The sequence below is a fragment of the Lycorma delicatula genome, chromosome 7 (genome assembly GCF_047948215.1).
Source record: "Lycorma delicatula isolate Av1 chromosome 7, ASM4794821v1, whole genome shotgun sequence".
Lineage (NCBI taxonomy): Eukaryota > Metazoa > Arthropoda > Insecta > Hemiptera > Fulgoridae > Lycorma > Lycorma delicatula.
The window spans coordinates 90,029,908-90,042,868 of NC_134461.1; the positions used below are offsets into that span (position 1 = coordinate 90,029,908).

At 32.2% G+C, this 12,961-nt stretch overlaps 1 protein-coding gene across 1 annotated transcript in view; it reads left to right on the top strand.

Moving 5' to 3' along the window:
• The first annotated feature begins 3,840 nt into the window (after positions 1-3,840).
• The window catches only part of LOC142328329 (uncharacterized), a 47,739-nt gene continuing 38,618 nt past the window's right edge, over positions 3,841-12,961 (top strand). The window contains exons 1-4 of the mRNA XM_075372034.1: positions 3,841-3,923; positions 10,424-10,590; positions 10,788-10,994; positions 11,963-12,172. Coding sequence (XP_075228149.1) covers positions 10,428-10,590; positions 10,788-10,994; positions 11,963-12,172 — 580 coding nt within the window. The 5' untranslated portion in view covers positions 3,841-3,923; positions 10,424-10,427. The remainder of the gene's footprint in view (positions 3,924-10,423; positions 10,591-10,787; positions 10,995-11,962; positions 12,173-12,961) is intronic.

A 12,961-nucleotide genomic window follows, 5' to 3' on the forward strand; every position in this document is an offset into this window, starting at 1 on the left:
AAGAATTACTCTTATAAAAACATATAATAATAAATATCCGTTCCACTGTTACTATTTTGAAAAAACATTACTGATAAAATAACAATGAAAATTTATCCCCCCCTGTTAGGCAAAATTTCTTATAATTAATATTGTCGTCAACAGAAAGTCAGTCAAATGGTGGTAAAAACAGTGTATTGTTTTATATTCACCACATAGGTTTCACTATCTTCAGAGATTATTAACAAAATTTTAAGTCATAGTTTTGTGTTCGTTATTACTCTCTGTAAATTTGTTATTTTTCATTGAAATTCTAAACATTTTATATTCTCATAGCTCAAAAAATAACATAACCACTTATTAACCCTGATGAAATTATAAAAAATAGTTCTGCTAACTCACTTTGAAGTTGATCATTCAGTAGTATTATGCAAATAGCTTTTAAAACAAAAAAATAATAAATCATAGAGTTAAAAGAGAAAAAAATGAAAATCATGATTTGAACAGTTAAAAGTATGAACTTTAATTAAAAGAAAAGATTCTAAAAATAACTGTAGTTGCACCATAATCAAACATTAAATAGCAATTTAATGAAGTCCAATTATAAATTTTAACAGATCCCAAAATTTTTAATGAAAGAAATTCAATTTTCATCAGACAATATGTCTGCAGTAATCTCTTTAAGGATTAGTTCAAGTGCTTATAAATATGTAAGAAGTAATAACCATGTATTTCCAGCTTTGTATTAATCCTTTGTACTTAGACATCATCTTTAAATTTGCATGTTGGTATTTTAAATGATAACTTGCTTTTATTAAAAACTGGATTATAACAATTAAGTAGTTTAGAGCAAGTTATTGTTTTAACCTTCGATGAGTTTCATCTTTGAAACAAAACAGATTTATTATCTATTCTCATTTAATTATCTTTTTATAGCATTTTTGTACATTGTTTAATTTCTATTTACACAAAGTTTTTTTTTCTTTTTTTCATAGCTGTTACCATCTGAAACTATTAATACAGGAACTAAAAATTAACTCATATTTTTGCTCTGATTTGTCCTTAAAATTCATTTTAATATGAACATCTTAGATTTTTAAGTACTGCACTTCATTTCATTTAATCTTTTTTTTTTAAAGTAAAAAAATATATTTATAAGAATAAAAGTGATAACTAGAAATAAATAAACACCCATAACAAAAACTGTAACATAATTTAATAAACAGATAATCGTTAAAAACTTTCCTTTACATGTTTTCTCAGAAACTATCGATGAAACATTTTTAAATTTTAAATGAAATATAACTTTAAGTTTAAAAATAAATTTATTTTATTCGATTTTGCTCAATGTGATGCAACAGTATGAATATTATTAAATACAACCTATTTATTCATGTTTTAATAAGTATAGTCATGCATATACACTTATTGTCTGAACATGTGTTTGTCCTTAATGTTACAAAATGTTACTACATGGATAATTAATTAGAATAAATTAGTATTTAATTTTTCAAATTCTCACTCAAGTAACTGTCTTATTAGAGTTTTATCATAATACAATCACACTGCTAAAGAAGAGATAATCGGGCTATGAGCCAGCCCTTCTATTCAATAACCCTGATATGTTAAAAGATTTACCCATTTTAATTTAAAATCAAATAACTTACATCCACAGTTCACTTTAAGCACAGATTTGTAACTAGGTGATGTTGAGTCAGCTGATACTGTTTGCTCCTGACAGGACTTACGAATCCACCTTGAATAATAGTAAAACAAAATGGAACTTGAAATATTTTGTGGTTTTTAACAGAAATTAATTAATAAGAAAGTAATAATCATTTCAAGTTAACAACATAAAATGAGAACAAACATTTTATTAAAAACTGCCTTCAGGATGGAAAAGATACATTTATCATGAATCTTTTCAATGAAATAAATAGCAAATTATAAGTAATACTTACAATAATATAAATCCATTACCACATTTGCTCTTTGTCCCTAATTTAGCAGTGAAATAACAATAGGCTATGTATGACAGTATATAAAATTTTTTTTTTTTAAATTTGGTTTTAAAAAAGTCACACCACTATTTTCTTTACATTTGCATTAAAATATTATTCTATGAGATATAAAAAAGTGATTTCTTAGCCTATAATACAACCATTTCTTAGAAATGAAAATACAACCTTAACACTACAAAAATAAATAAAGATCTGATGAAAGTTAAGAAATTAGAGATGAAAAAGCTGATAATTTCATACACATATTATTCTTATACATTCTTTTGTGACAAATACTTATATATAGTTTACTAAATTAATTATCAGATTGTAAGAAAATATTTTTTTATTTAGTAAGGCTTACTAGACATTTTTATGAAACTTAAAATAAATTTATCTTTAAGATAATTTTTTTGAAAAAAAAAATTAATAATGTTTTTGTAAATACATTTCTTCAATTCAAATTTGTTTACCATTAACAATATAATTTTAAATTTTAATTCAGTAAAGTTGCCAAAATACATATGTATCCCCACTTATCAGTTTATCTAAACAAATGTAATTAATTTAAGACCGTAAAAGTTATTCCATGATCGAAAAAGTCATCCCATAGATAAAACGGGAAACGGGCTGCTCAGCAATAGGTTTGGGACACTAATATACTAAAAAAGGCCTCATGCACATATTTTAAAACATTTATTTTCGAGTTACACCAAAAGAAATGTATATTTTTTTGCTTGATGAATTAATTTACTGTAGAAGCTTATGGAGAAGCTAGTATGTAAGAATCCGTAGATGGAATTTTTTAGCGAATGAAAAATGCTATGCCTTACCGGGATTCGAACCTGGGCCCCAATATGCTACCATCCCGCCACAGAGATTAGCAAATACTGTGCTCTGGTTTCTGCTCAAAGTGTAAAACGAGGTCATATTCAAATGCATGGACGCAAATTAAGCGACATATTTGATAGTTTTATATGTTTATCGTTCTGATAAACAATTAAATAAAACAGTCCCGAGAACCGTATCTCTCGATTCCAAGAAAAATGTTGTAAAACGCAAAAAAGTGGTAGATGAAATTTTTAATTTTACCGTAAATCTGTCAAATTAAATTAAAAAAAATAAAGATTATATCAATAAGTTTTACCTTAAAATTATTTATTACTTAAATAGTTATTTATATGTGTTAGCATACACTTAAAGACGTTTTTCAATGTTCGTTTAATGCAGCGTTTCCTGTGACGAATCCGTCAGTACGATTTGCAGTATAGATCAGTGATTTCCAACACGTGCTCCGCAAAGTCCTAAGGGCTCCGCGTACATTTCTCAGGAACTCTGCTACCGCTCAAAGGAAATAAAAGTAGAATCAAAATAAGAAAACTAGAAATTACATTCCGAACGGTTTGATTCATTGATTTGAAGAAATTTCAAGTTTGACCAAGTTTTGACAATATCATGTACTGGTGGTAGTTCAGAATAATTTGAGATTAATATGATAAATTTTAAGCTTTTAGACATAATTTTACTGCATGGACATTATTTAGATTTACCTTTATTTACGTTCCCGTATACCTATTCTTTCTTTTTCCCTTCCGCCAAGCACTACTCCTACATACCATTAATCTGCAAGACATAAGGTTTACCTAAGAGGCTTGACAATGGAAATTGATTCTAAAAAGGGCTCCGCGAGTCAAAAAGATTGGAAACAGCTGGTATGGATTATTCTTAATAGCTATTGCAGATTTTATTCGATTTATTTTATCTTAAGTGCTAGTAAGTATAAATTTGTTTCCTATTTACGATAAATCCCCACCAATATTTCTCAACAAGATTATTAAGTACTGCGTACTAGGTTCCAGTATTCACAGGTTTAGACAGATTTACTACGTTAACAACAGTTGTAGATTGCGTACAGAAATTAAGTCACACGACCAATTTTACTAGGTATCGTACTTAATTATAATATCACTACCATTTAATAACTAATATTTATTAAAATTAAACTCGCAATACATATTTTCAAATCAATAATATCGTTTTTAGATAAGTAAATAATTTTGTTTGTTTTTTCGAGTTAATATGACAGTAAAAATTTGGAAATAAAGTCTAACTCGATTTGTTTAAATATATGCAGGACGACAGTGTACAATTATTTGCAAAACACTTGTTTTTAAGTGAAATAACTAGTATTATACAGATACAAAACTTTATAACTCATCCATTTTAAAGCCAAGTTATGACGGAATGAAAAAATTATGAATTAAGGAATTCTTGAATGTAAAATACAGTTATTTGGAATAGTAATTCAAATTTGTTGGGTAACATCTAGCAAAATTTATAAAGTTGAAGAAATAATTTAAAATAATACAGCTATTTTTACATTAATATAGAAGGAATTCAGTACGCCAATTAATTTAAATATTAAGAAAACGTTTTTAGTTTACATGTTTTACTTTACAAACTAATTTCTTAAAAACATTTTTTTGGTCTGTTGTAATATGAAATTAGTGTCTTAAAATAAAATTTTATACGCTTATTTCAGACTTTAAAAAATTTATAAGTATCATGAAGTCTAGAGTTTGAAACTGTTGCTATTTAAATTTGAGTTCTATAAAAATTAAATTTATTGTGACAATGTAATAAAAATCATATAATTTTAAAACAAGAAACGTTTTTAACATATACAAAAAATACTTGAAAATAATAATACAGCGAAAGCGTAATTACATATTTTAAAATACAGTTCATCCTTTAACATCTTTTATGCATATTATTTTTTAGAAATTTTTTTCTAAAAAAATTCATATATACAGAGTGATTTTTTAGTCCTGTTACCCAATTTTAAATGTAATTTAAGAAAAGGAAATTTAGGTGGAATAAAAAAATGTATTTGTTACTTACAAAAGAGATTTAATAAAAAGCTATTACTTATATAATTGTTATAAAGAACCTGCTCAAAATGCCCATCCCTTGCGGTTATACATGCACGGACTCTTTTCAGCAAATTAGCAGAAACCTTTTTAAGAGTTGCATTGGAAATATTCGTGATTAAGTCTGTAATATTGACTTTAAGTTCATCAATAGTGTGAGGATTGTTTTTGTAGGCCTCGGACTTAATATAGCCCCACAAAAAGTAGTCAGGAGATGTGAGGTCTGGGGACCTTGGAGGCCATAAGCCCTTGCTTATTATTCGATCATCAAAGAAATCTTGCAGAATATCCATGGTTTCTCGAGACATGTGACATGTAGCGCCATCTTGCTGAAACCAGCATACCGTTCTTGAGGTTCCAGGAGGGACACAAATATTCCTGTATACTTCACCATTTACTGTCTGTTTGAAGAATATGGGTCCGACTATACGATGACGAGAAATCGCACACCACACACCAATTTTTTCAGGATGCAAAGATTTGTCTTGTAAAGCGTTAGGATTTTCAACCGCCCAAATTCTACAGTTTTGATTGTTCACATAACCATCGAGATGGATCCAAGCTTCATCACTAAAGAACACTGTGTTTAAAAATTCAATTCCGTTATCATTTACGAGAGATCTAAACCAACGGCAAGATTGCAATCGCTTGTTTAAATCTGGAGGCTGACGCTCTTGGACTAATCGTACGCGATACGGATGCAATTTCAATTTTTTAGCAGCTTTCTGAGCACTCAAATATGACAAACCAACTTGCGTGGAAAGTTTTCGTAAACTTTTCCGTGGAGAATTGAGCAATCTTGTTTTCACATTCTCTAAAACCTCATCTGTCAAGCGAGTTGGTCGACCACTACGTTCTCTGTCGCAAACAATACCTGTCTGTCGAAATCAGTTTGCTAGCCTAGAAATTGACATTTTTTCTGGCGGGGGAACACCAACAAATTTAATTTGAAATGATTCTTTAACACTCGCGTACGATTTCGTAGCAAAATATTGTTCAAGAATGAAAACTCGTTGTTCTATGGTAAAAGACATCCTGTTCGTAACAAAACCGGAAACGGCACAAAAGTTTACACAGCTCAAGGAGAATCAACTCACACTGCCGTATGTATACCAGTTGAGTAGTGCTACCAACTTCGTGTCACAAAACAAAATTTTCCTTTCTTAGAAAAAAATTACCAGACATAACAATTGGGTAATAGGACTAAAAAATCACTCTGTAGTTTAAGCTTAACAAATTTCCTTAAATAAAGTTTTCTCTAAATCTACCACTCCCTTCAATAAACGCTAAAGTAAAATACAGAAATTCTCAAAAAAAAATCACTATTCTACATTTTAGGTCCGGGATCTATAATTTTAAAAAATTGTTAACAATTCTTGATAGCTTTATACATGAAGTATAAACTTTCAAAAAATATTAAAACCGAAGGGAAATATATAGCCAAAAAACAAAAAAACATAATTTCGATTTCAGACGGTTTATTTTTTGAAAAATAAATTTTTGGGCTCTATAAAAAAAATATATATATATATAATATATCAGGTGTCAAATTTGTTTTAATAACGTTTTCTTTAAAATTCCTCTGCAGAAAATCGAAATTATTATTTTTCGCATATCCCCACCCCTTTAATGAATTTTGAAAAAATTAATTTCATAAAAGTCCCATATATAGAATTATTTGAGCCAAATTTGAAAAAAAAATCGGTTCAGTCAATCCTAAGATATAAGGGCAAAAGCTGTTCAATACACATAAGTACAGGGTCCGGCATATAAACCTGACGATTTTTGAGGGATATTAATTAAACTGTGTTTCGTACTATTAAAGCATTTAATACATTAAATTAAAGATCAATTTTTGCAATTTATAGTGAATTACTTACGTAGATTTTTTTTAATTTGAATATTATGTTGTCCAAATGTTTTCTATTACTCCTCACACACTCACTTAACCTCATTCTAAAATTTGACATTGCTCGCTCAATCATCACTCGTGGAACTGCTTCAATTTCTCGTTGAATGGCCTGTTTAAGGTCTGCAATTGACTGTGGTCGACTACTGAAGGCTTTATGTTTGAGATACCCCCACAGAAAAAAATCACAAACAGCCAGATCAGGTGAACGCGCTGGCCAACGAATGTCGCCAGATCGGGAAATCAAACGTCCAGGAAAGGTTTCTCGCAAAACATCCGTTGCGATTCTCGCCGTTTGGGCGGTGGCACCATCCTGTTTAAACCAAATTTCCAGTCCTTGAAAGTCATTCAGTTTCGGTCGCAAAAATTCATTCAACATGTTTACGTATCGATGAGATGTTACTGTTACTCTGCGATTTAACTCCTCAAATAAATATGAGCCAACTATGCCGAACTTTGAAACCGCACACCACAGTGTAACATAATGACTGTGAAGTGATTTTTCAAGAATTTGCCGTGGATTATGCGAAGCCCAATAACGGTAATTTTGTTTATTCACAAATCCTGACAGATGAAAATATGCCTCGTCACTTAAAAGAATAATGGCATCCTGGTGGACACTTTTGAGGATGACCTCGCAAGCTGTTTTGCGAGACGCCCAATCATTTGCATTAAGTTGCTGCACTAACATCATCTTATACGGATGGAATTTCAGGTCGGCATGAAGAATTCGTCGTACACTTCGATCAGAAATGGCTAGCGCAGCAGCATGTCTCGCTGCTGAACATCGTGGAGACCGCGTATCATCTAACCTAACAGCGTTAATGTTTTCAGGCGTTCTCACAGTCCGTTTTCGTCGTTGAATGAACGATTCATTCAACTCGTTGAATGAAAATGGAGAGTTTAATTCACCGATCTAATCACCAACCTTAACCGATAATACTTCCATCTGTAGCTTGTATCTCTGTAATTCATTAGTGTATGATGAAGAGAGAGACACCGAACGGAAATAATCTGCCAAGTTAGTTGCCACTGCAGAAGAAGATGAAAGGAGTTCTCCTTCGTGAATGATTCCGAGAATAGATTGTTTTGGTGATACAGAAATTGAACAGTTTCTTCCATGCAGTAGACGTTGAAGTAGTGCGTGAGATGGTGTCCACATATTTCGTCCATGACTTCTTCTTATCGTCTAAAAATACCCGATGACACACAGCTCTATCCTTACGGTACAAATTTACGTTCTCATAAGTAGGCTGCTGTTAAATTTTCGCAGTGCCTTTCGCCGTTTCTTAATAGAATTTTGACAGTACCACTAAGGCACGAAGGGATGTCTAGGGTTTCCAGATGTTTGTGAAATACATCTGTTAGCATTCTCAACTTCCAGGGACGTAAAAGAGGTAAGTGGTTCAAGAGCGTCTGCACCATCGACATACTGTGTTAGGAAGGCTTTATGTAACCGTTCCAATTTGCTTTTTCAGCAGTGGCTTTTTATTAACTTCGCGGTCGAAACCAAAAGCAATAATAATTAATCTGTGGCCATTGCAGTGAAAGTCATCACAAACAGACCAATTGAGACTAGGGGGTAAACTCGGTAAGCATAAGGAGAGGTTGATGTTGGACAATGTACCAAATGATAAGGACATGAATGTGTGACCCATCATTCAGTAGACAAAGATCCAAGTCTTGCCTCACTCTGTTTATCATATTTCCTCGAGAGGAGCAGAAAGAGTCCCAGAACATACGGTGAGCATTGAAGTCTCCATTAATGACAGCGATGGGATTTGTGTGAGGAGATTTGATGTCTGAAGAGTATTGAACTCAGAGTCCAGTGAGAGATACAAATTGCAGATATTTTTGTTTTTTGCTTGGCATTTCTTCCACCACCACCCTATTCGGTCGCTCTAAAGCATAAAACCGAATGTCTGTGCCACAATCGGCAACTGAACCTTGAACAGTTTAGCGACCAATATCCAATAATAGCTCCTAGAGCTAACGTCGTGAGTGGACTAAGCGCGATGCCATACACAACCAGCTTACGTGTCCCAACCGCTCAGTTTTCATATATTTGCTAAGTAGACGCACCCTGTCAACAACTAAAAATATATATGACATCAATAAATTAAATTTATTTCGTCTAGGCAGAAATTCGCTTCCAAGCGTAAGTCGTTGAATGCCAGCAAATACCTACCCACCATTTTATAGCGTTTGGAGCCATAATAATTGGCTTATGGTCAACCGTACTCAAGGTTAGCTTCCCATGGCAATGCGTAAAAGTCGTTCCCTTAAGCAAACTACGGATGCCGGTTGAACAAACCAACCGCATCAAGGAATTGCCACACGGTCCGATAATGCAGCTCTCACCACATTGACTCGCCGCTTGTGAGTGGCCAATTTTCCCCTTGACCTTTAAGCTCCAGAGTGACCCGGTCTCTGGCCCCCCCCCCCTAAGAGCAGGGCATTCAAACACCAGGAGTTCATTTAACTAGACCTCCCCGCAGACGCACAGCTCATCAGCTGCCAGGCGTAACCGAAACAGATATTGGTTCAAGTTAGCGTGGTTCACCCGGGCAACCGTTGCCCTTAAAAACCAGGTCGAGGCATACCATCCCCCCCAAATTCCTGTATAAACTTATACAAGAGTCTTCCCTTAGTCGTGATGTCCCATTCCAATTGCCATGCTTCCATTGCGAGGCTCTCCAGCCTCTTCCGCAGGCGGAAGATGGGCAACTGAATGAAATTTAGATCTGGTGCATTGTGATCACCGTTCCGCTCCGGTACTGGCCCTGCTCGAAACCGTATCCCAAATACCTCGGCCTCCCGACCTCTTCGCAATCTCCACATGGCTGCCCGAACTTTCACCACTAAATCGATTGGAGAACCTTTCCCAATACGATGGTAGCCTCGTAGGAGGTTGTTTTAAAAACACCAGTGCATACAATTAAGTATCTGCGCTCGGCACTCCTTAAATTTTGAACAAGTGCTCTATTCATATCCAACCTATGCGCCCAAACGGGCGCCGCGTAACTGGTCATGCTTTCAAAGACACCTCGGTACACCATGTACATTTGATGGTGCGACAACCCATAGTCTTTCCGAGCAATCCTCCTAAGTTTGTGAATCACTGAGACGGCGTCCACTGCTACATGCATGTGGTTGCTAAACAGCAACTTTTCATCAAACAAAAAACCTAGGTACTTATGAACTGTAACTTGGCTGATTACACAGCCTTTCTATTTAATATGGGGGTTATGACTGTACGATAATTTGTCTGCACCCTTGAGAAGCATAAATTTCATCTTAGGCACAGAAATCTTTAAATTTTGAATGTCCATCCAGCCCTCTGCGGTTGACAAGGTCACCTGTGCCCGGTCTTCTAGCTGTGCTCGTGAATTACCATGAACTAAAAGGAGACAGTCATCGACGAAAGCCTGGACTGTAACCCCTTCTGGAAATGTCAATCTCAGAAATCCATCGAATACCAGGTTCCACAGCAGGGGACCGAGAACAGAACCCTGCGGGCTTCTCCTGGGCTTCTGCGGGCTTCTCACAACTAAATAAATGCAGTAAATTATAATTAAAGAAAAACATTGTGTAAATTTTTTCAGAGAAATGTCATACAAAGTTGAGGCAGTATCAGAACCATTAGTACTTGGAGAAGGACCACATTGGGATATTGCTACACAAACCTTGTATTTTGTTGACCTACTTAAAGGTTCTGTTCATAGTTACAAACCTTCTACAAATGAACACCATTCTGCAGTAATAGGTGATGGTAAGTAAATTTATCTTATTAATCTTTAAAAAACAATAATGGAATATTATAAATCAAACATCATATGTAAAATCCTAACAAAATTGATGTAATTTACATCAGAAACAATTTCTTTCTTCAAATAAAAAAAATCCCATTAATTTACAAAATTAATTTAATTAAATATTTTTTCTTAATATGAATTTTAATTATTTCAGGTAAACATTCAGTATCAATCATAATTCCAATAGAAGGGCAAAAAGATAAATTTCTAATAACCTTAAAATGTGATTTAGCAATTATTACATGGGATGGTAAAAGTTCTAAAACATCAGAACCTGAAATATTTGCTACTGTTGTACCAAGTGATAGTATCAGCCAACTAAATGATGGAAAAGCTGATGCCAAAGGACGTTTATGGACAGGTACTAGAACTTTATTTCTGTTATAATGACAGATTTCAATTTATAGATGAGATGATAGTTTTTCTTATTAAATTGTTTTGATGTTACTTATATTAAGGAGAAGTTACTTAGATTTAATCAGTGTGGATAAAGGGCAAACTCTACACTAAAGATGCTAGAACTCACAAAGAGTATTTATTCATATCTCTGATTCAGATTAAGTTGATCTCATGCAGGTAATAAATAGAAGTGTAATGATTTTTACAATTAAAAAAATATTGATTTCAAGTGGGGTGAATCAGTGTTAAGTTTTTGAGCTACAAAATTTTAAATATCTACTAATCTTATGCATTTAAAAGAAAACTGAGAAATTACTTGTTGCTTTTCCTGATCACAAAGCATAATCTAATAATTTAATAACCATAAAGAATAAAACAATAAACAATAAATGAGATAAATTGTTTGATTACAATTTTACAATACAATAAAATCATGAATTTTAATACAAGAAACTATGTGAAATATGTCATTAATTAAAATTACTGCAGTATCTTTTTAATACGCAATGACTACCAAATGCAGTAAAGTGTAATAAACTATGGATAAGCTACCATAATTCTATTATAAAATTCTTTAATAGGAAATTATTTAAAGTGTAACTCAAAAAATTTTGTTATTTTTCATTTTTTGCAATGTACTCGTATACTGGTGATTCAGATGTTTAATGCAAGCTTTTATGTGAAAGAATACAAGTTCCAATTGATCCCAACTTATTAAATATACAACAAATATCCAGGTGTCTTCCAAATTTTGATAAGTGCATATGTGAGTGAAAAAAAAAAAGTTTGTGTGTTTGGTCACATATGTGTACACATACATGCACATATAATTTACATAAATCAATTTAAACATTCCTCAGATGTTTTCTAAATAAAGTCAAACATAATTATCTATTAAAAAGATATTTAAAAATTATAATTTCATTACAGGTTCAGTCATCCCAAAAATTGATGGAGAATTTCAACCACTTGCTTGCCTTTATAGTATCGATAACAAAAAAAAGGTTACAAAACAACTTGATGATATAATAGCTTCCAACGGTTTAACATGGAGTATAGATAACAAAAAATTTTACTATATTGACACAATGAAATTTTTAATTTATTCTTATGACTATGATATTGATTCTGGAAAAATCTGTAAGTATATATTACATTAAGATAAAAATAAAATTAAAGAAGTACATTATTAAACAAACAAAAATTATTAAAATTGAATATATAAATGAAGTCACAAATAGTTAGATAAAATAATGTGCCACTCAACATGTGAGATAAGTTGGTCTGCAAGGAGGGATACCGGAATGATTCTCATTACCCTCACTAAATTAGTCTTTTTTGGTTCTACAAGGAAAAGATATGAATTTAATGGTGAACATACATCTAAATTTAGCAACAAATAAACAAGCTCATGAAAAAAATAATTTTCATTCTACTTACTCTAAGAGCACCAATCTGACCAAACTATATTCCCTCACCTTAAGCATTGAGAGAAAATATATACTCGTATATTTTTCATATGTTCTTAGGGAATGATTAAAGATATAAAAAAAACTTAAAAAAGTGACAAATTTTGCTTATCTACTATGTAAATGGAAAAGGAAGAAAGAGTAAATAAGAAGATATGTTAAATAAAATTTATTTAAATTGTAAATATAGCTGAACATTATGTTTGGTCACATAAAGGTGCTATTTTCTTGTGTTTTGTCCATTACTTGACATCCTTAAAACAAGAATATTAATTTAACTAATTTCTTAATAACTCATTAAATTAAAAAAGGCTAATCCTCATCGTATTTTTGATATGGTGAGATCTAGGAAGTTAAGTGTTCTGTTATATTCGTATTCTGCAGTAAAATATTAGTTGCAGTATGGTAATGAAATAGTTTGTTGTGTAATGTGAGGATATCTTGCAATTATTTGGGTGGG